Raw genomic sequence first — 27574 nt, 5'->3', positions numbered from 1 at the left:
ACATGAAGAATAGGGATAGGAGTTGAAGGGGGAATGGGAATAAATTATCAGTCATGAGGGATAAAGAGAGGGTTCATAATTTCTGGGATGGGGAAAGTATGACTGAGGATATTCATTAACCTTTGAAGAATGAGATGTATTAGGTTTTCATCATCCATATGGCTTTGCCTCAAGATAAAGAGTTCTCTTTGAACCTTTGGCAGTTCAGGCAAGAAGATTAGTGCTAGGAATTGGGCAAACATTGTTATTTCCCTTCAGCAATGACAGGAAACTAGGCTGGAGACTTGATGCTCTTTTCTTGAAAGAGAGAAGTCTGGTATTCATTATTATCAAAAAGGAGACCTGAAAATAAGATAAAAACTAGAAAGGGCATTCAGTATAATACAGTGACATTTTCCCCTTTCCTCAGGAAGGTTGGAGACCAGACAGAAAACCTAATTGTGATGGTGTTTGCATACTGTAAGTTAGTGAGCTTTACTTTGATTTAATGAAATTTTTAGGATTCTTAGAGGAAAATTACATGAAAAAACCCTACATTATTATATCATTTTATAAGTGATTGAGTTGTTGAAAATTAAGGATCTTCTCCACTACAAAAAACTGAACTTTTTATAAAAGTTGATTTGTGTCAATCTTTTCATCATTGTTACCTTAAGTCCTAAGTTTGCAAAGATTCTGCTCAAGTATTATCTCCTACATGAGGTTTTTGGTGTTAAATTTCCTTGGCTATGACATTTGTGTATGTTTTTACTTTGGGGTTTCATTTGGGAGGTAATGAATGAATTCCAATGATTAGACTACACCATAGCCTCTTCCAAAATTTCTGATTCTGATATCTGACTCTTGGTAACCCAGTGTACTTTTGTTGGCCTTTCCTTGATTGCTTCTTGATTAGAAAACAATTAGAAGTTATCTTTATCCTCTGCTGTGGCCAGATGATAGTCTCCAATTGGTTGTCCTAGATTTTGCTGGTCTCAGGCCTCTTATGCTGTGCCCTTCCTGATTAAGGTTCTTAAACCCTGCCCCCCCCAACCCACCCCCACTATTTTGTAGTAACTCCAATAGGAGCATTGATTTCAGAGCTCTTTTGTGGAGATCCTTGTGCTGAGGCTGCCTTGTCTTGACTCATGCTTTGATTCTGGTGCATCTGTCTACCTGGTTGGTGAGCCATGTTGATAGCCAGAATAGGTAGCTCTATCTCATGCTGCATCTAAGGGTCACTAGATTTAGGGGCCACTTTATTTTTTCTCCAGATTAAACTTTTTTTATTTATTTATTTTTAATAATAGCTTTTTATTTTTCAAAATACGTGCAAAGATAGCCTTCAACATTAACCCTTGCAAAATCTTGCATTCCAAAAAATTTCCCCCTCTTCCCCCCAGACAGCAAGCAATCCAATATAGGTCAAACATGTGCAGTTCTTTTAAACATACTTCCACATTTATCATGTTGCATAAGGAGAGTCAGATCAAAAGGAAAAAAAATAAACAAGCAAACAACAACAACAACAAAAGATGAAAATACTATGTTGTGATCCACATTCAGTCCCCATAGTTCTCTCTCTAGATGCAGATGGCTCTCTCTCTCCTTTACAAGTCCACTGGGATTGGCCTTAGTCACTTCATTGTTGAAAAGAGCCAAGTTAGGGGACACTTTATGATGCTGGCTTTTTCTACCTCTGCCTTGCCTATGCCCAGAATTACCAATAGGCTTCTGGGATATATGGAAATGTTTTTTTTTTTCCTTTTAGTTTTGGTTTTCCTTAGCATTTTTAGAATTTTGTATGGAATGTGTTTGAGAGAGCTGGCTCCTTTTTAGATCTTTTATATCATCATCACAGTGATTATTCTTTGCTCTTTAAGAGGACCAAAATGACATTCTTATGTTAGACTTGAATTACATAGTGTCTGACTATGGCTGATTAGACCAATATGAGCTTAGAATGCTCTGGCACAGGTCCGACACATTTGGGGTAGCTTCTCTAATTTTGCATATTGCATATTTCTTTTGCACTAATTCAATCCTGCTTTGCTCATAGAGCCCAGCAGCTTCTCTTATGAGGGCACACCATTCTGGGTTGTTATGTGCCAGCGTCTTCCACTTCACAATTATTAAGGGAGACTTTGAGAGTGTCCTTGTATTGCTTTTTCTGATCATCCCGGGAGCGCTTGTCATAGGTGAGCTCTGTATAAAATAATCTTTTTGGCAAATGTATGTGTGGCATTTGAACAATGTGGCCAGCCTAATGGAGTTGTGCTCTCTGCAATAGAATTGCAATGCTGGGCAATTTAGTTCAAGAAAGGATTTCAGTGTCTGGTGTCTCCCTAATTTCAAGCCTGTATCTAATATGCCATCTAGCTTCTCCAATGTAAATGCATAAGTGTGTGTGTGTGTGTGTGTGTGTGTGTGTGTGTGTGTGTGTGTGTGTGTGTGTGTGTGTGTGTGTTGTAGATGTGGGGCAGCTGGGGTGTGCCCTTGTTAGAGAGCCAGGCCTGGAGTCAGGAAGACTGGACTTCAGATACAGCCTCAGGTACTTACCAGCTGTGTGATCCTGTTTGCCTCAGTTTCCCCATCTGTAAAATGAACTAGAAAAGGAAGTTAGCAAACCATTTCAGTATCTTTTACTGAAAACTCCAAAATGGGGTAATGAGGAGTTGGACACAATGCTCACTTAGCACCTGAACATTAACTTTAGGATCAAATATAAATTCCTATATCAAGTATTTAAAGTCCTTCATTGTCTTCCAGGTTTCTTATACATAACTGTCTTCATGTACTCTATAGAACAGCCAGTTGACCACCTTATTGCTCCTCATGCTCAGAGACTTATTTCTTACTTCTTTGCAGCTTGCAGTGAATGGTTCTTATCCCTGGAATGCAATTCCTTCTCAATTTTGGCCCCTTTCCCTTAATTTATTTCAAAATTTAGCCCAAGTTCTACTATCTACATGAATCCTTTCCTGATTTCTTCCCAACTGCTGATGCTCTTCTCTCATCCTCCCCAAAATTTACTTTTATCTTGCATGAATTTGGTACCTATTTATATATGTGTATGTGATCTTCATTGAGAGCTCTTCAGCTCCTTGAGGTCAAGGAATGACATTTAGCTCTCAGATTTCTTGTGAGGATAAAATGGGATAATATTTGTAAAACACTTTACAAACCTTAAAATTATATTATTGTCATTGCTGTGGTTGTTAACAACAATAAAAAATTCATTTGGAGAAACAGAAGTTGTAGAATATCAAGGGAAATCATGAAAAAAGTACGCTAAAGGGAAATAGTGTAGTGTCCCAGACTTCGACATACTACTATAAAATAATATTTATGAATGGAACATATTAGACAAGGGAAAATCAGAGCTAATGGAACTCAATAACCCAAAATTCAGTAAATCAGAAAACATAAATTACTTAAGGAAAAACTCCCTATTTGATTGCAAATTTTAATCTGGTAGAAATTAGATTTAGACCAATATTTTATACAATATTTCATAAAAAATTCAAAATGAATATGTAGTCTTTACATTAAAGGTAGCACAATAAAAAAATAAGCAGATCATAAATTTGTTATGGGTGTGGGTAGGAAATAATACAAGAAGTTAGAAGCAATTATAAAAAATTATTTTGATTACCTGAAATTGAATAGCTTTTACACAAACAAAATTAAACCATTTCAGATAAGAAGGGAAACGGTTGAATTGGGAAATTTCTTTATATCAAACCTCTTGGATTTATGTTGGATTCAAGATATTTAGACAGCAAATGTATGGATATACATTTTTCTAGGTAGGTAGGAAGATAGATAATCTGACCAAAACTCATTCCAAAATAGATAACTGGTCATAAGAACACTTCTCAAAAAAAGAGTTGCAAACTGTTGTAAAGTAATTGCAGACTATTTACTATCATATAGGCATCTGAATGATGCAGTCAGTAGAGTGCTCAACCCAGTCAGGAAGACTGGTAGTCAAATCTAGCCTTAGACACTAATTGTAGGACCTTGAGCAAGTCACTCATCTCTATGTGCCTTAGTTTCTTCACTGTAAAATGAGCTGAAGAAAATGACAAACCAATCCAGTATCTTTGCGAAGAAAACCCCAAATGGGATCATGAAGAATGACATGATTGAAAAAAATCACTGAACAATACTAAAAGCAGCCCTGTGGAAAAATGGGGGCCAAGTCACTAATAATAACAGAAGTACCAAGCAAAACGACTCTGAGGATTCACCTCATACAACAAATTGGCAAGATGTAAGATGTATGAGTTGATATTGAAGAGATTTGGGAAATAAACACACTAGTATGTTGTTGGGAAAATATTTTCTTTATTTTTTGTACCTTTTTATTGACTTATTTAGTCATTTGTGCTCATGAAAGTTAAATTTATATTTTCCTCCATTTGTGCCTCTGTTATTGCTATTTTAAATATAATTTTAAAATTTTCTTTAACTTTTATTACTTGTCCTTATAATTAACTTTGCTTAGATGACTTTTAATGCAACCTATAGATTCTTACCTTCTCCCAGTCTCTAATCCTAGTTGGGTCACTTCTTTTTTTCTTTCTTTTTTTCCTTTGTTTTTAAATTTGTTTTTTATTTTTTAATGTACATTTTTCTATGAACTATGTTGGGGGAGAAAAATTAGAACAAAAGGGAAAAACCATAAGAAAAAAAAAACAGAAGAAAAAGTGGGGGGGAAAGTGTCATGCTTTATAGTTCTCTCTCTGGATGCAGATGGCATTTTCCAAAGTTTATTGGGATTGCCTTGGATAACTGAACCACTAAAAAGAACCAAGTCTTTTATAGTTGATCATTACACATTCTTGTTGTTCCTGTGTACTGTATTTGTGGTTCTGCTTCTTTCACTCATATCAGTTTATGTAAATCTTTCCAAGCTTTTCTAAAATTAGCTTGTTCATCATTTTTTTATAGAACAATAATAATACATTCCTTTCATATGCTATAACTTATTCAGCCATTCTCCAACTGATGGGCATCAATTATTTTTTTAAATTTCATTTTCCTCTTTTTGTGTAGTTTTCCTTTTTTTTTTTTTTTTTATAACTTTTCCTTTTAGTTAAGTGAATAATTCATTCTTCCTTTCATCCCCTTCAACTTTTTTTTTTAATGGTTTGTGCTTTATTTCTAAGACTTCCTTTTTTTTCTTTTTCTTTTTTTGTTTGTTTGTTTTACTATTAATTCTCTTCTTCTATCCTGAAATTTTATTCTCTGATTTTTGGTTTGTTATTTCTTTCATCTTTTTTTGCAGTCCTCATGGAGCTAAAGTTTCTTAAGGCAATGGGTGTTGTGATACGGCAGCCACCTGCCAGTGATTGCTGAAGGTCTAAGTCAGACTTGTAGAAGGGATCTCTTCATGTGAGAGGTTGATGATGATGATATAAGGAGACTGAGGGGCAGTTGCATTCTCTGACCTCTCTGACTGAGAGGCCATTGCATTTTCTGACTTCTCTCCTCTTCCCTCTGCCTCCAATTTATTTCATTCCCAGTCTGCAACACCTGTGTCAGTAAAGGCTGCCTTGTAACTCCTTCAGATGTTGTGATCCACAGCTCTGGAGGCTCTCGGAGAATTGTCCTGCCCCTTCACCTAAGCATGGTCCTTAACAAATGAGCTTGGTTTCCACTTGAATTCTTTGTTAGAATACAAGTTTCTTAGTCATTGCCTTTAAATATCTTTTTCATGTCTTCATTCATTAATTATTTTTCTTTGCTGTTCTTCACTCTTAGACTGTGTATCAAAGCAGTACTTGAGAGTAGAAATTATACTGCATTCCAAATTATGGAACCTCTCTTCCTATTCTTCCTTTTCCATTATTATTTTCCTTGCCATCTAGTTCTATGTCTGCTTTCAAACCCTTTCTTCTGGTTACCAAACATCCCTGAGAGTTCCTATTCCCCTTCTCAGGTAGGGCTATTTTCCATGGAGATAAAATATTTTCTATGTAGTTCTTCTCCCCCCCCCCCCCCCCAGTAATTCTTTAATTAACTATATTATGTTTATTCTGCATATAATTGTATTTGGCCTATTTGTCTCTTCTACTAGAATATAAAACTCCTTAAGACTGTCCCATCATTTATTGTTCTACATGACAAATAGTAGGAACTTAATGAATGATTGTTGATTAACTTCTTTCTTAGGAAAGTCCATGTATCCTATTTAGGTGTACCCCTTTTTCTCATGAAGTGCTTTGCAGAAGGTTTCCTTCCTTCTCTTATGTTGAGATTCTATTCTCTCTCTCTCTCTTTTTTTTTTTTTTTTTTTTTTTTTTTTTTTGCTGAGGCAGTTGGAGTTAAGTGACTTAACCTAGGGTCACACAGCTAGGAAGTGTTAAGTGTCTGAGACCAGATTTGAATCAGATCCTCCTGATTTCAGGGCTGGTGCTCTATCCACTGTGCCTCCCCGCTCTCATTCTTAGGGTTTCTTTCTTTTTTTTTTTTTTTTAATTCAGAAGTTCTTAATATATTTACTGTATTTTTCACTGTATAATGGTGGTTAGATTTTGTTTTTTTGAGTTTGTGTTTCCTCATCTTTATTTTTTTACTTTAATTTTATTTTCAATATCAGATTCTTTTCTTTTAATTTCTTCCTATCCCACCCATTGAGAAAGTTAAAAACTAAAATCCCTCATAAATGTGCATAGTTAAGCAAAATAAATTGTTTCGTTAGCATTTCTACCAAAAAAAAATTCATTGTTCACTCTAAAGTAAAGTAAATACCTCTTTTTGGAGGTGGATAGAATGTTTCATCATGAGTCTTTTGGAATTGTGTTCAGAATTCCTAAGGCTTTCATAGTTGTCTCATTATTTGTTGTTGTATACATTGCTTTCCAGCTTCTATGTATTTAATTTTGCTTTCATTTATACACGTTATATAGCCATTTCCCAGTTATAAGGCCATCCCACCATTAGTTCTTACAGCTTAGTATCATTCCATCATATTCATATACCATTAATATTGTTACTTGTTAAGCTGTTTCCCAATTGAGGAACACTTTCTCAGTTTATAGTTCTTTGCCAAAATGAAAAGAGGTGCTATACATATTTTCATATATATGGGTTTTTCATCTCTGGGCTGTGGTATAGACTGTGAGTATGGCTGAGTCAAAGGGTATTCACAATGTAATAACTTTAGGGGTATAATTCTCATTTGCTTTCTGCAGTGACTGGACCAGGTCACAGTTTGTTTGTTTGTTTGTTTTTAAATAATGGTTTTTATTTACCAGATATTTGCATGGATAATTTTACAACATTGACAATTGCCAAACCTTTTGTTCCGATTTTTTCCCCTCCTCTCCCCCCCTCCCCCCATGGCAGGTCGACCAATACATGTTACATATGTAAAGTATAAATTAAATACAATATATGTATACATGACCAAACAGTTGTTTTGCTGAACAAAAAAATCGGACTTTGAAATAGTTGTACAATTAGCCTGTGAAGGAAACCCAAAATGCAGGCAGTCAAAATTAGAGGAGTTGGAAATTCTATGTAGTGGTTCATAGTCATCTCCCAGAATTCTTTTGCTGAGTGTAGCTGGTTCAGTTCATTACTGCTCTATTGGAACCAGGTCACAGTTTTAAGAATTGTGTATTAATGTGCCTGGTTTCCCACTTTTCCTTACAGCATTTCTCGTTTTCTTTTTTCTTTTTTCTTTCTTTCTTTCTTTTTTTTTTCTTTTCTTTTTTTTTTTTTTTTTTTTGGTCTCCTTAGACAATCTGATAAATGTGAGGTAGAACCTCAGAGTTATTTTAATTGGCATTTCTCTAATCATTAAATGTTTTTAGAGCATTAAAAAAAATGTGGCTAAGAATAACTTGGATTTCTTCCTCTGAAAATTCCCTATTCATATCCACTGACCATTGTTCAGTTGGGGAATGACTTTTAGTCTCATAATTTAAATTAGTTCCCTATATGTCTTAGAAATGAGAACTTTATCAGAAAAATTGCTGCAAAGAAATGGAGATAACATTTTATTTTCTGTTAATTTTTTGCCAAAACTTCACACCATGGGTTTAATTTTTTTGTTGTTTTGTTGAGTTCTAATCTTTGTTCTTTCCAAATTTCTTATAATTTTCAATTCTCTTTTCTGTTGTTTTGGAATTTCTTGTTGCTATCCTTCCTTGAGATTCCAGAGGATTGGGTGTTTCATCAGATATTGGTTGATGTTCTTCTATCTTAGAATATTTTTAAAGAGAACTGCTAGACTTCATCCTTCCTTTTAGTTTTAGGATCTTCTCTTTTGATTTATTTGAGCCTTGGGTTTTATTGAGTTTTCTTCCTTTTGAAATCTTTAATGTTTCAGCTTTTTTTTTTTTTTTTTTTTTTTTTCCTATATATCTATTTCACTCACTTTTTGATGCTTCTTCCTTTGCTGTTGATTGTACACCTGAATTTAGATGCAATGTTGCCTCAGCTTTCTCAGCTGATGTCAGGTTTCACTGGCCTTGGTCAGTTAACAGGTATTTATTAAACCAGGTTCTTTGAGTACTAGGAAATGTATTTTCTGTTGCAATCTGCATTAACATAAGATTCAGATATTGTCATTGATATTGACATCAAAGTTGCATCAATATTAATGCTTATGTTCTTGACACTGAATTATAGGAACATAGATATAAAACTAAAAGGAACCTTAGGCTGACAGTATCAGTGGCTTCTGCTACAGACCCTTATCTTCACATTCCTGAATAGCAGCAGTAGCTACTGGTTGGTCTGTCTGCCACAAGTCTTCCCATTCCAGTCTGTCCTTCATTGGGCTGCAAAAGTTATTTTTCTAAAATGCAGGTCCAATTATGTCATACCCCACTCAGTAGCCTTATTGTCTCCTCGTTATCTTCAGGATCAAATATGAAATTTATGCTGTTCAAAGTCCTTCACAACCTAGCTAATACCTCCCCTACTTTTCCAGCCTTCTGACATCTTCTCCTAACTTCCCCTTCCCCTCCCACTCTTCCATCCAGTGTGACTTTTTTGCTCATCTTTAATTAAAACATTCTATTTCATAGCCATGGCATTTTCATAAGCCATCTCCCATGCCTGAAATGATCTCCCTCTTCATCTTTGCCTCCTCTTTCCCTTTCAAATCTTAGCTAAAATTCCACTACAAGAACCCTTTTCCAGTTTCTCTTACTTATAATATCTTTCATCTATCTATTAGTTATTTTTAGTTTCAGAACCATCTCCAATTGTCCTAAGAAAGTGAGACTGGTGACAACTTTGTTTTGGTGAGGCTTTGCACAGTCCTCCCTCATTAAATCCAATTCATATGCTTTTCATAGCATTACCTCCCTGATGTCATTGTCCTGTTCAAGAATGAAGGACAAACAATCAGATTCCAATTTATTTTGTATTGGGCTTGATTTTTCATAGCTGTTTGCAAATTATCTCCCTCATTATATATCATGAGCTCCTTAAAAGCAGACACTGTTATTTGTATTTCTTTGTATCCCTAGTCCTTAGCATAGTGCCAGACACATGGTAATTGTTTAATAAATGCTTATTGATTGACTGCTATAGACCACCTTTTTCTTTTATAGGAAATTTAAGTCCTAAAGAGCAAGATAAAATAGGTCAACAAGCATTTGTTAAGCACTCTGTGTCTCAGGCACTATGTTAAGGCCAAAATGCAAAGGAAGAAAAGCAAAGATAGTCCATGTCCTAAGGAAACTCTTTTTTTTTCTTTCTTTCTTTTTTTTTTTTTAATTAAAGTTTTTATTTTCAAAAGATGGACGGATAATTTTTCAATGTTGATCCTTGCATAACCTTGCATTCCAAAATTTCCCCTCCTTTCCACCTCCTCCCCTAGATGGCAAGCAATCTAATGTATGTTATACATGTTAAATCCAATATATGTAAATATATTTATACAATTATCTTGCATAAGAAAAATCAAATCAAAAAGGAAAGCAAATGAGTAAGAAAAAATGCAAGGGAACAACCACAAAAAGAGTGGAATATTGTGTTGTGAAATAAAGTTTATTTAAACAATTATCTATATACATAGAGAAGGTGAAAGGTAATCTAAGAATAAAGGATATACATAGAGAAGGTGAAAGGTAATCTAAGAATAAAGGCTATACATAGAGAAGGTGAAAGGTAATCTAAGAATAAAGGAGAGCTGGAAGTTGAAGAAGGAAGGCTCCCTGCAGAAGATAGGATTTGATCTGAATCTTGAGAAAAGAAGTCAGGAATATTGGATGTTGATATTGGATGTTGAGCTTAGGAGAAAGAACATTCCAGGCATGAGGAATAACTCCAGTTCAAAGATTCAGAGATGAAAATTGGGATTACCACATCCAAGGAGCCTTAAGACTGTATAACAGGATAGTAGAGTTCCTGGTGGGAAGTAAAGTGAAATAAGTCTGGAAATGTCAGAAGGGTCAGCTTTTAATTGCTAGACAGAGGGATTTATATTTAATCCTGGAGATTATTGAGTGGGGTGTTATGTAGACTGACCAGAGGGCTATTGAAGTAGTCCAAGGGAAGGGCAATGAGTGCCTGAACTAGAACAGTGGCTATGTGAATGGCAAGGAGACAGACGCCAGAGATGGTGTGGTGGGAGAAATGACAACATGTGACAATGGATTGGATATGAGTAGTGAGAGAGGATTGGGAGTTGAGCATGCTTCTTGTTTGGACCTATGAACTAAGTACATGCAGGCACTTTCAACAGTAATAGGTGAATTAAGAAAAGACAATTTGGGGGAGACTGTGTTTGAAATGCCCATGGAATAGCTTAACTTAAGACACTCATAAGGTAGCTGGTGATGGGTTCAGGAGTTAAGTAAGAATAGGACTTATCTGGGAATCATCTGTATAAAAATGATCAATGAAATCATGGAAATTGATGAGATAATTAAAGGTTGCTCTGAATAGCCTTTGGGGACTTAAGACTAACTCCAGGCCCCTTTTCTTCGGATTCAGTGTGGCCTCTGATGTTGGCTCTCCTTTGCCCCATTTCATCTCTTCGCTTTCATCATTTCCTCTTGCTGGAGAAAATTGGCATTTGCCTCTTTCTCATGGTTGGGGGGAGGCCACAGAGGACGATGCCAGGCAGAAGGCAGCATGTTTCATTACCACCCTTTCTCATGGGTGGGCAGAATCAGCATCTGCCTTTTGTTGTGGGTTATGAGTTTGCATGTGATGGTAAACCCTGTGCAAGAGAAGACAACCCAATGTAGGCAAATCACAGAAGCCTGAAGGTAAGTTTGTCTTGGTTGAAATTTCCCTCCTGGGATTATGTATGCTGGGAGAATGATACTGAGCACTTTTAGGATTAACATTTCTCCTTTGTTCATTTACAAGAATTTTGCCTTAGTGGGGTTGTCTTTGCCCAATAATTGCTTCGCCAAATGTATAATTCCTTTTAGGTTGAGTTTTGAGAATTAGTGGGGTCTAGGAAAAGGATCTAATCTACCATCTTGTTCATTTGATCACTAGCCAAACTCTTCATCCTTACTTATGAAACAGAGATTTATAAATTTTTGATAATGAAAAATAAAATGAGGAAGGCACAAAAATAGAAAATTGATAAATGAATACAAACTTGATAGATAAATGAAAGTATATAAAATAGCTAGTTGATGCACAAGATTTAAGTGGAGGCTTGGGGAGATTCTGAGTAAAAAGTTATATATTAATGGATAATTGATAGTAACATTTTTTTTCAAGTGCTTTCTATTTTTCTGCCAAAGGTGGCAGAATTTGCCACAGGAATTAAACATTTTAATAGCCTCTCTGGGTAGCTACAGCTAAACTATTCATAGGATTTTGCAGTAACATCAGCCTCCCTAGAAATACAAAAAATAATACAGATATAGAACTCTGATTCTATAGAAAGTTATTCTATAAATAAGTTGCAAGGCACTGCCTTTAAGAATATTATTAAAGCTAGTCTCCTAAATTTCTACTGACAAATAAACTACATTAGTTTTTAAATTGTGTGGCACCTGGGTGGGGATTAGGGAAGGATTTCTAAAATTACCATTAACTAATATCTTTGTGCTTTTTTTTTTTTTCCAGAATACAATTGCTTTTGATTTAAGATGATTTGATGCCTTGTAATAAAAGCTTCATTAACCATGATGGCTACACAGACATTAAATATAGACAGCTATCAAGATGGTCAACAAGTGAGAACTTTGTCATTTTCCTAAAATGCTTTTATCTGTTTTATTGACTAGATGCATATAGTGTTAATTATTACATCAGTTTATGTGATTGTTACTTATCTTTTAATTATATGCTGGTCTTGACAGGTTAATTCATAAGAAACTTAGTTTTTAAGTGAATATAAAACATAAATACTTCCAAAATTGTTAGCAACTAGATATTAATTGTAACTGAGAAATGTGCTTCTTAATTAAATATCTGATTGATATCAATCTGAATAATTCAATTGGTTTTTTAAAAATAACTATAAATGTGAGATATTTGAAGATAAAGTCTTTGTTATAACAGACATTTTACTAATTTGAGTGACATATATATATATATATATAACAACAGTTTGTTCATCTCTATGTATTTTGATTTTAATCCCTTCAAGGGCAAAAAAGATCTTTTAGGGCCATAGAATTCAATTATTTACTATTGTAATTTTGATTAGGGTAAGATATATTTTGTCATTCATGTTGACACGTAGTACTATCAGTGTTAATGCATATGGTTCTGACATTATGTCAGGTGCTTGACATTGAGTTTTAGGATTATAGTTATAAAACTAGAAGGGAACTTCAGCTGGTATAAGCTAACCTTTCATTTTTGGAGAGATTTAAATTCTATAAATAGAGATGAAGTGAGAAATAAGCATTTATTAAGTATTTATTATGTCCCAGGCACTATGTTAAGATCAAAGTTCAAAACAAAGTTTCAAATTAAGAAAGGCAAAACCAATCTGTCTTAAAGGAACTCATTTTGATGGGTAAGGCATCATCATTGGCTAATGTGAAAATGGCTAAACACCTAGATATAAATAAAACATATACAGAGGAGATGGAAGGTAATTTAAGAATAGAAAGTACTAGGAGTTGGGAGTTGGCAAGAAAAAAAACCTTCTGCAGAAGACAGGACTTGATCTGAACCTTGAGGAAAGAAGTCATGTATATTTGGATATGGAGACAGCATTCCAGATAGGGGGGATGGCCTCGGTATAAAGAAAGGCCCAGAGATATAAGTTGGACTGCCATGTACAAAGAGCATCAAATAGTGTAACTGGATTGTAGACTTCCTGGAAAGTGAATAAAGTGAAAAAAAATCTAGAAATGTTAGAAGGGCCAGATGATGAACAATTATAAAAGCTGAACAGAGAAATTTATATTTAATCTTGCCACTGAAGCTTATTGAGTGGGATGTACCATTTTGGTAGCTGAAGGGAGCATGAGTTGAAGTGGGAGAGACTTGATAAAGACTGATCAGAGAGCTATTGTAATAGTCCAGGGTAAGAAGTAATGAGGGCCTGCACTAGAGCAGTGTCTATGTGAATGGCAAGGAGACAGATGCAAGAGATGGTATGAAGAATGACAAGATTTGGCAATGGATTGGCTCTATGGAGGGTAAGAGTGAGTAATTGAGGGTATTCAAAAGACAGTTGGTGATGGAGACCTGAAGCTGATTAGAGACCCCAGGGATGAATATATAAATCTGAGAATAATCTCCATGGATAAAAATGATCCTTTGGAAGTTAATGAGATAAGTTTGTAGAAAGAATAAAGCAAAAAAAAAGAAAGATTGCCTAAGACATAGTCTTTGGCCATATCTAATATTAGTAGACATGACAGAGGAAGAGCCTGAAAGAGTAGATAGGAAAAGAATTATAAAAATCAGTACCATTAAAACCTTGAAATGATTTGCCCAATGTCACATGTCCGAATTTGAATTGAGGCTTCTAACTTGATAATCCAGTGCCTTTTCCAGTGTCAGTGGTGTTACACTACCATTGGAATATTTTGAAGTGAGCAAGAATCTTTTAATCTTTATATTTTTCTTAAACTTATTAGAGAAAGTTATTTTTATCCTTTATATTACTACTAATTTCTGGTTAAAAGACATTTTCTACATATTCTACATTGATCCTCACAAAAATGAATCAGGCAAGTGAGATATTTCTTCCATCAATAAACAGTCTTAGAGAAGTCAAGTGACTAATCAGAAGTCTAACTGTTAGTGAAGGATTGATAGTAAGGACAAGATCTTCTGACTCCAGATCCATTGTTTTTCTACATTGGGAAAGAAGGGGCTCTCAGTAGTTAATTCTTTCTCTGCAGTTTTGGTTTGTACTACTTTTAAAGCTGTTGTGTTACTGTGGTACAGGAGTTTGATCTACCTTGTACAGCTGTCTGACGTTAAAACCATATCAAATTCTTGCAGATGTAAATCTCTTTTCTATTTGCTCATTAATTCATACTAATAGTGTTGTCAAATACACGTGTGGTAATAGGTTTTTTCTCCCAATAACATAGGGTTTGAAAGTGAGTAAACCACTGCCTTAGCTATTGAATGGACTTGCTGTTCATACAAGGTTTCTTATGTGATTTTCAGTTTTTCTGTCAAAGTTGACACAGCAGGGAGAATTAGAAGACACCATCAGTATGTTTATATGCTCCTTGCTTACCTTAGGATATAACATACAGTGTAGTGCCTTATGTTTAATGAGTTTTCAAGAAATCTTAGTTAATGTGTTAGTTTTTTGATTCAGTATATTTTATCTTTCAGAAGCAAGCAGAAAATATCTTGATAAGCCACAATTGTGCCCTACAGGTTCAGTTCTTTTTTCATTCTGGAACTGAGTATTTAGAGAGATAAAACATTTTTTAGAAGCCATTATGTGCTAGACACTGATATGAATATAGGCAGTCAAGAGAATACCTGCATAAGAGGAGTTTGCATTCTAATTAGCAAGGCAGAGTATAGGGTAGTATTGAGATGGCTAAGATTTGATGTGAAGGCTTGATTTTGGGAAAGACATTGTTGAAAACTCCTCTTCTAGAGCAAGGGGACCAAGTAGTAGAATTCAAGATTGTAATGAAGGAAGATGAGAATGAACATTTTAGTGCCAGCAGCATGGTGAAGAGTTGAATACAAAATACCTTAAGAACTCTCTATATAGGGGCAGCTAGGTAGCGCAGTGGATAGAGCACCAGCCTTGAATTCAGGAGGACCCCAGTTCAAATCTGGTCTCAGACACTTAACACTTCCTAGCTGTGTGACCCTGGGCAAGTCACTTAACCCCAGCCTCAGGGGGGGAGGGGAAGAACTGTATATATAGTCTTTGCTTTATAAAATAGGCAATAGTTTATTATTAAACTCAAGGACATGTGACTTTCTTCATTTAGGTATTCCTCCTATTGTTGTAAGCCAAACTAAAGCCCTCCTTAGCAGGGGATTTATTGATTGCTATGACTAAAAGAATTATGTGTTGACCAGATATCTGGTCATGAGCTTCTTTTGTGTTAAGCTGTTCCTTAGATCTCAAATATATCAGTCTATCATTGGGTTCATAATTGAAGTCTTTCTATCTTGGTACCACTACTAGCCTGAATTGACAGTCTATTGGCCCATGTCCTTTAAAAAACTGAAGCTCTGAAGAAATTATAATCTTATTGAAATATTGTCTCAGTATAAAATAGATAATATTCTGACAAGATTATATGCAAAGTAAATTAATTTAGAGTAAAATTATACTAGTATTTTGATTCCAAATTTGGAATAATGTTCATTTAGAGAAATTGTTTTAATAGAAAACTTAATTACTTGTGAGACTTGTTAAATTGCTAACAGCCATGTAGCATGCTGGGCTATAGATATAATATGTGATTTCCCTGCCCTCTCCCCTCCCCCCATAAAGGTAAGAATCTCTTTTTAGTCAACCATCCACAATCTTTTATTTAGTTAACTTTTTTGGTCTCATTAGAATGCCATTGCATTCCATAAAATTTGACTAGTAAGAATTAGGGGTGTAATCTGAAGCCATGGAAGAACATAAATAATCTGTTTTTTTAAATAGTTTTTTCTTTTTTTCCAATTTCATATAAAAATGATTCTTTTACATTGTTTATATAAAATTTTGAGTTCCAAATTTTCTCCCTTCTTCCCTAAGATGGTAGGCAATTTGATATATATATATATATATATATATATATATATATATACACACATGCAATCATATAAGACCTATTTCTATATTAATCACATGGTGAAAGAAAAAACAGTATGCACAAAAAATTTATAATTTATAAAAAGAAAACAAAACATGAAAAAATAAAGTAAGTGAAAATAGTATGTTTCAATCTGCATTGGACTCCATCAATTTTTTTTCTGGTTTAGTTCCCATTATGAGTCTTTTGGAATTGTCTTGAAATATTGTATTGTTGAGAAAGAGCTAAGTCGGTCATTGTTGACCATTGCATTGTGTTGCTGTTATTGTTCTGTATTGTTACAATGTTCTGATTCTGCTCATTTTGCTCTGTATCTTTTCATGTAAGTCTTTTGAGTTTTTTCTATCTGTTCATTTCTTATAACAAAAGTTTTCCATTACATTCATATATCACAATTTGTTCAGCCATTTCCTAACTGATGGGCATCCCCTCCATTTCCACCACAAAAACTTGCTATAAATGTTTTTGTACATATAGTTCATTTTCCTTTTTCAATGATCTATTTGGGATACAGATCTAACAGTGTGATATTGCTGGATCAAAGCGTTAAATAGCCTATTAAAGTCAAACTTTTAACCTAACAAGTCATTGGCATGTCACTTTTTGCTAATTAAAAGTGAAGGTATACTGAATGACTTTTTAGAATTGAGTATCTTTAGTACAGAAAAATGAAGGGTACTTTAAAAATACTAATGTTACTTCTGGGGCTGAGAATGAGTTAAAATAGTAGATTTGGGGAATACAGATCTTGAGCTCCCTTTTGTAAGAAAGTACATTTACACTGCTGAGGATGGACTCCCTCATGGATTAGTTATGGATGAAAAAAATACTTGCAAAAAAAGAGAATTTGAAAGATATCATCAGTGTTGATCACAAGTCCTTCAATCTTTATTATTTGCCTTTACATATACATGTTCCATACATACATACAAGATTTACACAAAGCCCTAGAAGTCCACTAGATTATGGCACCAGATTTTGACTGACCATTTTTTGGTTTGTTTGTTTGTTATTGTTGTTTCTTCATTCTTTATTTCTATTTCTGTTATTATACACAATATATTTTTGTCACATACACACATACACAAACATATAAAATCTCAAAAATTAACAAGTGGGACTGGAGTTTCAAATAAAATCTAAATGCAGAATAATAAATTTTTGGTTTAAAATAAAGGTGAAATCTCTCAGTTCATCTTTCCCTTCTATTTGTGGAAATGATTAATATATAGTGCAGTAAGATTTGCAAGGCACTTTACATATATTCATCTTACATAGCTTGTAGAGAGAAAATATATTTTTTTTCATAGTTTAAATTTTTTTTTTTTTTATCACAGACAATTAATTGTAGTGGAATTAGCAAACCTAAATTGCTTTCTTGTCTCTTTACTAAAGTTATAGTACTTTGGACAAATCATTTAAAATTTCATGGTCTTCATTGGTAAAGTATTGTTAAAGATTCTAACAATCAAAATATTGTGATGTAGAATACAGCAACATTTCCAGGGTTTTTTTGTTTGTTTTTTGTTTTTCTAAAAAGATGATTGCTACTTTTTTTAATGATCAAAAGATTTTCTTTTAAGGAATTGGCTTTCATTTACCCAATAAACATTTATTAAGATTCTCCCATGTGCCAGACACACTGTGTTAGATGTTAGAGAAGTAGAGAAATTTTAAAAAAAATGGAATTTATTATCTTTTAATGGGGGGAGGGGAACAACACAAGACAATAGAAAAGTAAATTCCAGTGGGTCATGTTCTATGTGTATTTCTTACTGGCTCGCCTCGTTTTTGAATGTAACACATTATAGACATCTTAAATCACGTCACTTTAAGGAAAGATCTAAAGTATAACTTTAGTATTGTCACTGATAAGTCTGTTTACATAATTAGTGAGAACTATTAAAAAAATCAAAGCAAAATAAAAAAAGTTATTTATTATGCATCATCCAGTGAATGGAATAGGGAAAATTGGAATATTAGAATATAAAAATGAAAAGCTTTCATTGTGTTTTTAGTTAACACTTTTTATCCTGTCTCCAGTTGTAAATATGTTTCTACATGTTTTTTATCTTAATACTGTACACAGGCAGTATGAAGATCCTTCTTAAAAGCTTTCTAAATAGTTAAATCAGAAGTTTCATTATTATTTAAAACATAGCATTATAGTAAAGAAATAATTTTTTTTCTTAAAAAAATTTCTACTGAGTAACTTTACCTTATAAAATTTATAAGAACCAAAAATGAGTTCAGAATCATTTTTATTGGTATTATTTTTCCTTATTAAACTAATGATTTCCTAATATTACTATGATTATATGTTTGTGTCACAGCATCTGCTTTTTATATTTTCTCATTTATCATAAATATTGTCAGTTTAAATTTTTCATTCTGGGGTTCCAAAATATTTTATAAATAAATACTCCAAAAACATATAAAATAGAACAAGAAAAAACATATAAAAAACATGACTTCTTTTTCTCTACGGATATTTTGTTTTTAAAAAATGTACTTAATTCAGTGTGATATTTTCAAAGTTGACCTATTTTGTTTTCTTTTGAAATTCTATTCTTTCCAATGCATTTTTAAAAATTGCTTCAGTTGCCTTTTTTATTCTTTTTTGGATGACAGTAGATTCTCTAGTTTTCCTCTGTACCTCCAAATGTTGTCTCATGAAAAAAAAATTCAGTATTTATAAAAATTAGCATAATAAAGCAAAACTAATTCACATATTTGATGTATCAAAAACCATATGTCTTAGTATACACCTTTTATTTTTCATCTCTCTGTCTGGACAGAGTACTAGTACTATGGAACCATGGCTGGTCATTTCTTTGGTCAGAGTTCTTAAGTCTTTCAAAGTTGTTTTCCTTTACAGTACTGTTAGTATGTAAGTTCTTTTAAATTTTATTCTGCATCAATTCATATGTTTTTCCAGGTAATCTGGAACATACATATATTTTTTTAAAACAATAATGCAATCATATTCCATTACACTTGTATACTATAAAATTTCCAGCCATTTTCTAATTCATGGCTGTTCTCTTTGTATTCACTTATGTGCTACAATTAATATTTTTGTGTATATGGGTTCTTTTCTTCTTTCTTTGATCTTTCTGTGGGGTAGGCCTATAGGTATTACATAATATGTACAATTTAGTGACTTTGGAATTCATTCCAAATTGCTTTCCAAAATGACTGGACCAATTCACTTCTGTATCAACTGGGTAACAATGTGTATCTTCATATAGTTCTTCCAAAAAGTGTCATTTTTTTTTATTCTTAGAGTTGGACTTATTTCCTCTTTTAAAATGATTAATGATTTGAAACTAATATGAATTGAATTCTAATATGGCTAACAAAAACTTGGATCCCTATTTAAGAAAACTGTTAATGTCCTTTCACTATCTGTTAGCGAATGGCTATCATTCATATATATGCATTATTAACATATAGATCTTGAATATCAGATCTTTATCAGAAAACTTGCTTAAAAGGCTTTTCCTCTCAATTAACTGTTTTACTTCTAATTTTAACTATATTGATTTGTGCAAAAACTTTTCAATTTTAAGTAATAGACATTTTCCATTTTATCATCTATATTCATCTCTCTTCCTCTTGTTTGGTCACAAACCTTTCCTATTCCATAAAAGTAATTCAAAAAACATTTCTTCCTTCTCCAATTTGTCTTCACACTTTTTATATCTGAGTCATATGTTCATTTAGCGCTTATTGTAGTTTCTGTACCTTGATACATTGGATTAAATCTAACTTGTATCCAACTGTTTTCCAGTTTTCCCAACAGTTTTTGTAGAATAAGGAATCATTATCCAGTAATCAGGGCATTTCGTTTATTGCATAATTATATTAATATGCTTTTTTACTTCTCTATCTTTCAGCTATTTGTTTATCTGTCAAAATAATTGATTCATTGTCCTATTGTGTAACCAATACTCAATAATTTTAATGAAGACTGCTTTGATGAACCATTAAATTAATAGATAAAATAGTAAGATTAGTAGATTTTTAAAATATGGAAATAAATGCTGTGTTTCATATCCATGCTGTGTGCATATCCAAACCTGGATAAGAATGGCATTGATCAGACTTTTTCCAGAATCTGACCACTTTGGGAGCTTTGAGAGCTTTCAGGGCAGAGTTCTAGTTCACTTGGACCAACAAGATGGATGATGGGATATTTTCTTCAAGAGCTTATGAGCTCTCAGAACTTGTCCAAATAGGAAGTATTTGCAAGAGATAAAGCACTTTCAATCTTCTCTACAATCTAGATATCAAAAATCCAAACAAGGCAAAAATTTAATAAACTAACATCAGAGAAAATAAAAACCTAATAATGCTCATTCAGAACCCCCTACATCATCATCCTTCTGACCCTCAATGTATAATTTCCAGTCTAGGATTATATTTAAACTGTAGAAATTTGCTCAGGTTGTGATAGTATTGTGCTTTGACATCACTTTTTGCTAAAACAGAGCATTGACACAGAACAGAGAAAAAGAGTAGGATAGATAGCATCTGTGTGTAATTGTACAACAAAATTCAACCTTGCAGCCCTCTTTCTTACCCCTCCCTGAACCCCCAATGTGAAGGAAATTCAAATTCCAAATGGAAAAAATTTTCTCAGGCTGTAGTTACAATGTGATAAGATTGTTTCATTTTCTCCAGTTGAAATCAACTCCAAAACTCACACCTTCTCAGCAACCCCTGCTCCTGGGGCTCCTCCCTTCCCTTGATTGGAGGTAGAGGAGGTTGAAGAGCACTTCCTAGATCTTCTGGCATTTAATGAGGGCATCCAGGGAATTTATCTCATTATTTCCAACCTAGCTGATCTCCCAGATTTCATCATCTACCGAAACTCACCATTCTGAAAGATGATTTTAATTCTGTAAAATCTCAGATCATTTCATATCCTGGCTGTTGGACTTTTATCAGATCCCCTTCTGGATAATTTTTTATGTGTTGATTTCTTCCATTAGATTGTGAACCTCTTGAAGTCAGGGACTATCTTAAGCTTTCTTCCCCCTCCCATTTACTCATAACTTAACACAGTGCCTGGCACATAATAGATACTTAATAAATGTTTATTGACTGAGTGGACAGGAAGTATATGTGAGTGGGGGGGGGCAGTGCTAGATGGTACTTTACTAAGTCTGCAGAAGGAAGGAGCTCAGCATCCAGATGAGATGGATTTTATTCCTTCAGAAGCCACTTGGAGAAAAGACAACCTGCTGAGCTGTGATTTTCTAGTTAGGGGGGAGACTGAGATATCATGACATGATAGGGGAGGGAGTTTAAAAGCAAAAAAATAAGGGGGGGAGGCTGAAATTACTAAAATCTCAGGAGGAAGGAAATTCAAAAGAAGTTAAACATAATCAGATAAAGGAAATATGACCTCCAGACCAAATAGAAGAGTTCAGACATCTATGAATAAGTATTAAAGTAAAAAGAAAGCATAATTGTTGGGTTAGAGGTTCCTGTGGATTCCCAAGAGAGCAGGGAACTATAGAAGAGTATTCCTGAATGTGAAGGAAAAGTAAGAATGATGAAACGGAAGTAATTAGCAGAATTGAAGAACTTAAATCCACAGTGGCAAATTCCACCAAAGTAGTACCACAAGAAAGGAACACTAGGGATACAAATACAAGGCAATGAAAGAAGAAAAGCAAAAAGCAATAACATTAAAAGTAAGATCTCCATACAAGCATAACTTAATGATCTCAAATATTTTAGACTGTATAGAGGAAACTTAAGGACTATAGTTCTCTCAGATCACAAGTCAAAATAACGAAAACACATGCATACTGCAAGAAATAATAGAAGAAAACAGGATTTAGAAACATACACCAAAAAAAATTCTAATTTAAAGAATCCAATCTCAAGTTCAGTAAATTGCACCTACCAAGCACTGAGGACACAAAACCAATAAAGGCTCTTGTCCTAAATGAGCTCACAGTCTAGTGAGCAAGACAATATGCAAACAACTGTACAAACACGCTGTGTACTGGATAAATAGCTCATTACAACTGAGCCGAAGGTATTAGAATTAAGAGATATTAGAAAATATTTCTTGTAAAAGATAAGATTTTAGCTAGAATTTTAAGAAAGCCAGAGAAGTCAGGAATTGGAGATGAGAAAGGAGAGCATTCCATGCAGTGAAAATATCCAAAGTTGGTAGATGGAGTTTCTTGTTCAGGGTACAATAAGAAGGCCAGTGTCACTAGATCAAATAGTGCATCATGTATGAGTGGAGTGAGCATAAGATTGTAAAAAGAAGAGAGAAGTGTTGGGGAATTTTAAAATCCTTTCAGTGCCAAAAAGAGTTTTATATTTGATTCTGGAAGTTATAAGAAGCCATTGGAGTTTGTTGATTTTGTATGTGGGGGGTGTGTGTGGTGTGTGTAAGGAAGGTGACTATACTTTTGAAAAATTATTTTAGCAATGAGTGGAGAATGGTTTGGATTAGGGATAAATGAGACAAGGAGATCAACTTATCAGACTATTTAAGTCATTCAGGTATAAAGAGATGAAGACCTGAACTAGTGTGTGATGACAGTACCAGAGAAGAGATGAAGTTGTATTGGAGAGGTCAACTTAAGAGACCTTGACAACAGATTAGATTGAAATTCATAAATTGCACATCCTCAGTTTGAACTTTCTCTGAGATCCTGGAATAATATCAAATGCAAATGCTATATTATGGGGGACATTAACAGCAACAGAACCTCAGATGATAGAAAATAGTTCTAAGCATGGCCCAAACATTTTCTTAAAAAATGAGAAGAATGGGACCCTAATAAAATTCCAAGTCAGAATATAGGTTGTCAAATTCTTTTTTTATTATAGACTGGACAAACTAAAAAGAATCCCAACATAACAGTTATTAACAGAATAAGGATATGCAAGACCCAGAAGAATAAGATGACTCAAAAAAATTTTCATGAAAAGCCATAAAGAAAAACAGTTTGATCCCAAGTTCAACTAGAATTACTGGAGAAGATGAAACAAAGAGTTTTTGAGGTTTTTTTTTTTTGTTTTGTTTTGTTTTGTTTTTTTTGTTTTAATTATTTTTTAAATCAATTGGGCATTAAGGAGGGGATGGGAAACCAAAAAAAAAAGATCATGGGAAGAACTGGAAAGAGAATTTACATTTTGGAACAAGAGGTATAGAACTTTCCCCAAGAAAAATACTTTCTGAAAATTAAGATGGATCAAATTTTAAAAATGGGGGGGGGGGACGTAGCTCATACCAAAACCAATTTTTAAAACCATCTCAAGGAGAGACATCATTTAAATATCATTGGTATACCTGAAAGCCAGGGTGGAAAAAAAAAAAAAAAGATCTTAAGACAACAACTTATTTCAGGAAATTTTTTTTTTAATGTCTTGATCACTTTAATCTAGATTGGGCAGGGGACAGCACAGTATAGACACACATAGGTATGGAATTACAACATCAAAACAGGTAGAAAAGGGGAGAGCCAGGGAATAAGAGAAAGGGATTATTTCTAAGCAGAACAAACTAGAGGGGGGTGAGTTTTGTAAGAAAGATTTAAAGTAAAGGATAATTCAAGTAAATGTGGTTGTGGGGAGAGGGGGAGAAAGAAAGGGGAAGAAAAGGAGCAGAAGTAAATTGTACCAGTCATAATGTACTGGAGCTGAACACATTCTTCCTACTTTATAAGGAGAAGGTGAAAAGTAAACAGTATGAAAAGAATAAGAAGATACTTCAGGGAATCACATAGTAATTTTTGTGAATGTTATTAGGATGAACTAACCTACAAAATAGAAGAGCATAGAACAGATAAGAAGCAAGAATCTAAAACTGTTCTCGAGAAATGAGCTTGAAATAGAAAGCTACATGCAACCAAAACTAAGTACCTGGAACAAAATATATGCTTCAGCCAAAGTAAAAAGGTGGGGATGAGGAGGTAAGGTAAGGGTGTGGTAGTAATAGTGAATTCAGACAAGGCAATAGCATTACTTAATTAAAAACTTTTCCCATTTGTGACCCCTTTTTGTTTGAGAAATTTTGTGACCTTGGGCATATGGATATTTAAAATAAGTATACAAATCAAACATTTACTGATAATCATGATTTTGCAATCCCCATGATCATAAGGGGTCACAATCCTCAGTTTTGCCAAAAGAAGTTTTGCCATAGATGATGAATTAATATCCAGTGTTTAAGATATGTACCAAATAACAGGATCTAAATACTTAAAAGATAAAAGCTAAATTACAAGGAGAAATAGGCAATAAAACTGCAGTGATCAGGTATCTCAAGCAGCTATGAGTACAGTATATAGAGTGCCAGGCCTAGATTGAAAATGATCTGTTTTCCCAAGTTCAAATTTGTTCTCAGACACTTTATAGCTATGCGACCCCAGGCAAGTCATTTTACCCTTTTTGCCTCAGTTCCTCATCTGTAAAATGAACTGAAGAAGAAAATGATAAACTAGTACCTTTTCCAAGAAAAACCTAGTTGGGTTCAGAAAGAGTTGCATAGCTAAAAACAACAATGTTGATTATTCTCTGTCCTGAGAACTCAGCTATAAGTCCCATCAAGGCCATGGCTTGGATAGTGGTTAATGGGCCTTCTTTGCTAGACTGACCTCCTCATTCCCTGCAGGCTTTTTCTTGTTTCTCTGGGCTGGAAAAATGACTCACTGTGGGTTTTTCCTTCTATTACCAATTATCACTAGGTCTGGTGCTCTTCAGTCTTTATTGGAGTAGTTTGAAAGTGAGCTGGGCTATACTGGTCCCTCTTTTTGACATTTCTGCTGATTCTTCTCATTCGATTTCCTTGAGTTCCAACCACTACTGTTTTATTGACTGGAATGACATTCTTATTTCCTGAAGATACAGTTACAAAATATAAGAGAAGCAACATGTTGTTACCTGCCACTTCGGAAATAATGCCTTTCACCTTTAGGATCAAAGTCAATAATTAGGCTCTCCTTTCTACTACTCTGATCAGGAGCAGAACCTTAAACATTTTACCATAGCTTGTAGTGATCCTGATAACCATACACTACTATTCTGTCATTCTTGGAGAGCCAGTATTACTCTTCATCATCACAGAACTTTTGAGGGTTAGGGCCCTAGTTAAATGATATTATAATCTAATCTACTGGCTAGCTAATGGCCATTTCTTCCTTTATCTTTATTCTTGTGTGCCTTTGTCAAAACCTGCTGCAATTCCCTGGTTTTCATCCACTTGAGACCTTTCCCTCTAGAGTACTTTTTTTTTTTTTTTTTTTTTTTGCTTAACTTTTTTCAATCTTGCCCTCCTTCACCTTTATTCTGTTAAGAAATTTATTAAAAAAAAAAAAAAAGAAATTTAGTTTTTCTTTTTTTTCTTAGACAACTTCCATTTTTCAGCTTATTGAACTTCATATATAGATAGATACTTGGCTTCCTCCTGAAGGTATTTTGTTTCTGATCCCCCACTCTTGCCAAGTGTACCTTATATGTTTTCCTTCAATAATTTGAGCTAGGGACCAGGGAATAGAGATTGAAATCTTAGATCTAGAAGTAGAAGAATATTGAAAGTCCCCTAATTTTATGGATAAGAGAACTGGGGCAGAAAAAAAATTGTGGAATGATTTGAAGCCGTGTTTCTACAGACATCTAGAAAAATATACCAAATCCTGATAGGAAAATCTGGGGGGAAGGGGAGAAAATTTGTCTATTTTTTTCTTTTTTTTGGAGATAATTGGCGCTAAGTGACTTGCCCAGGGTCACACAGCTGGAAAGTGTTAAGTGTCTGAGGTCAGATTTAAACTCAGGTCCTCCTGACTCCAGAGTTGTGCTCTATCCACTGTGCCATGTAGTTGTCCCAAACTCATAATCATTTGTCAAGTCCTGTGTGGTATAGAGACAGACAAGGGCAGTCTGAGCACACTGGGAATTGAATCTGGCCAGAAACATGCCTGCTCAGTTCCAGTATCCAGGGAGAGACTGTGTACCTGGGCAAAAGGAGGTTCCAGACCCATACTGTAGTACTGCTCAGGAGAATGGCATTAATGGATAGGAAAGCTCTGGGCTATTTATGGAGAAAGGAGAACCTAATCATAGTAATGATGTTGCTCAGGCACTAGGTGCAAAATTGGGTCTCGCTTTTCAGCTAGACTAATCCAGACAGCAGAGGAACAACCAAAACAGAAATTTCAGACCAGAGACGATCCTAAATTCTGCCATTCTGAACCAAAAGATTTTTCTACCTGGCCTATAGGGACTGAGTCTCATTTTTCTAGTCTTGTGCCAACCTATCTATATAAACACAGGTCAGAAACTTGAAGAGGCCAGACGGGGTTTGGAGAGGGATAATAGCAATCAAACTGCATCAGACCATTTTAGGAGCACTAAAAGTTTGCTGGTTTCTAAGCCTGTCTCTGAGATCCTGGTATGTAGCTCAATACTCCATATCCCAAAAAAGCAGCAACTCTTTTCCAGGAGTGCTATCATGCTGAAACCTTAATGCCAAATTTTAAGGCAGGGAGTAGACTGAGCAAACAAAAATCCACACCATAGTGACTTAATATGGTAGTAGGGATTCTCAAGATGCAAATACAAAAGAAAATGAATCCAAAACATTGACAAGCAATGCCTTCAAGAAAAACACAGTTTGGACATTAACTCAAGAGTTCCTGAAAGAAATGAAACAAGATTCCTTATTTGTTTTCTTTCAATAATTTGAGCTAGGGACCAGGGAATAGTCCCATCTAGTCCCCTAATTTTATGGATAAGGAAACTGGGGCAGAGAAAAAATGGTGGAATGATTTGAAGCCACAGACATCTAGAAAAATCAATGTGTTAAGGAGGGGAAAAAGGAATCATTGGAGTAACTAAATGCCATGACCCCCCCCCCCCCCCAAATGCCTTAGATCTTCTATTTCAAGAAATCTTAGAAGAAAACTCCTAGAACCTTAGTATCAGAACATTAGTATCAGAAAGCAAAGTAGAAATAGAAAGAATATATTTGTCATATCCTGAAAGAAAACCCCAAAGTGAAAACTCCTGAGAACATTAGGCCCCAAATCAAGAGTTTCTAGGTCAAAGGAAAAATATTACAAACAAGTAGAAAGAAATAATTAAAATACTAAGGACTTTGTCTGAAACACTCATGACTTAGCATTTTAATTAAAGGAGCAGAGAACTTGGAATATTGTATTCTAGAAGGAAAGATTATGAGGTTTACAGTAAAGAATAACTTATGAATGAAGTATAATGCTACAGAGAAAAAATGGGTCTTTAATGAAATACAGCACTTCCAAGCATTTCTGATGAAAATATTAGAACTGCAAAGAAACTTTGAAGTTCAAACATGAGAGTGGAGAGAAATATAAAAAGATAAACACGAATGAACAATCATAAAG

At 34.3% G+C, this 27574-nt stretch overlaps 1 protein-coding gene across 3 annotated transcripts in view; it reads left to right on the top strand.

Moving 5' to 3' along the window:
* The window catches only part of PKNOX1 (PBX/knotted 1 homeobox 1), a 149901-nt gene that overhangs the window by 48641 nt on the left and 73686 nt on the right, over positions 1-27574 (top strand). For 2 of the 3 annotated variants that reach the window (XM_074300548.1, XM_074300549.1), the window contains exon 3: positions 12043-12152. The exons of the other annotated variant lie outside the window; for it this stretch is intronic. In XM_074300548.1, the coding sequence (XP_074156649.1) occupies positions 12102-12152 (51 nt within the window). In that variant the 5' untranslated portion in view covers positions 12043-12101. The remainder of the gene's footprint in view (positions 1-12042; positions 12153-27574) is intronic. 3 annotated transcript variants of the gene reach the window in all.

The sequence above is a fragment of the Sminthopsis crassicaudata genome, chromosome 3, assembly GCF_048593235.1.
Source record: "Sminthopsis crassicaudata isolate SCR6 chromosome 3, ASM4859323v1, whole genome shotgun sequence".
Lineage (NCBI taxonomy): Eukaryota > Metazoa > Chordata > Mammalia > Dasyuromorphia > Dasyuridae > Sminthopsis > Sminthopsis crassicaudata.
Note: the sequence above shows the minus strand (reverse complement) of the source record. Positions and strands in the feature narration are given on the sequence as shown.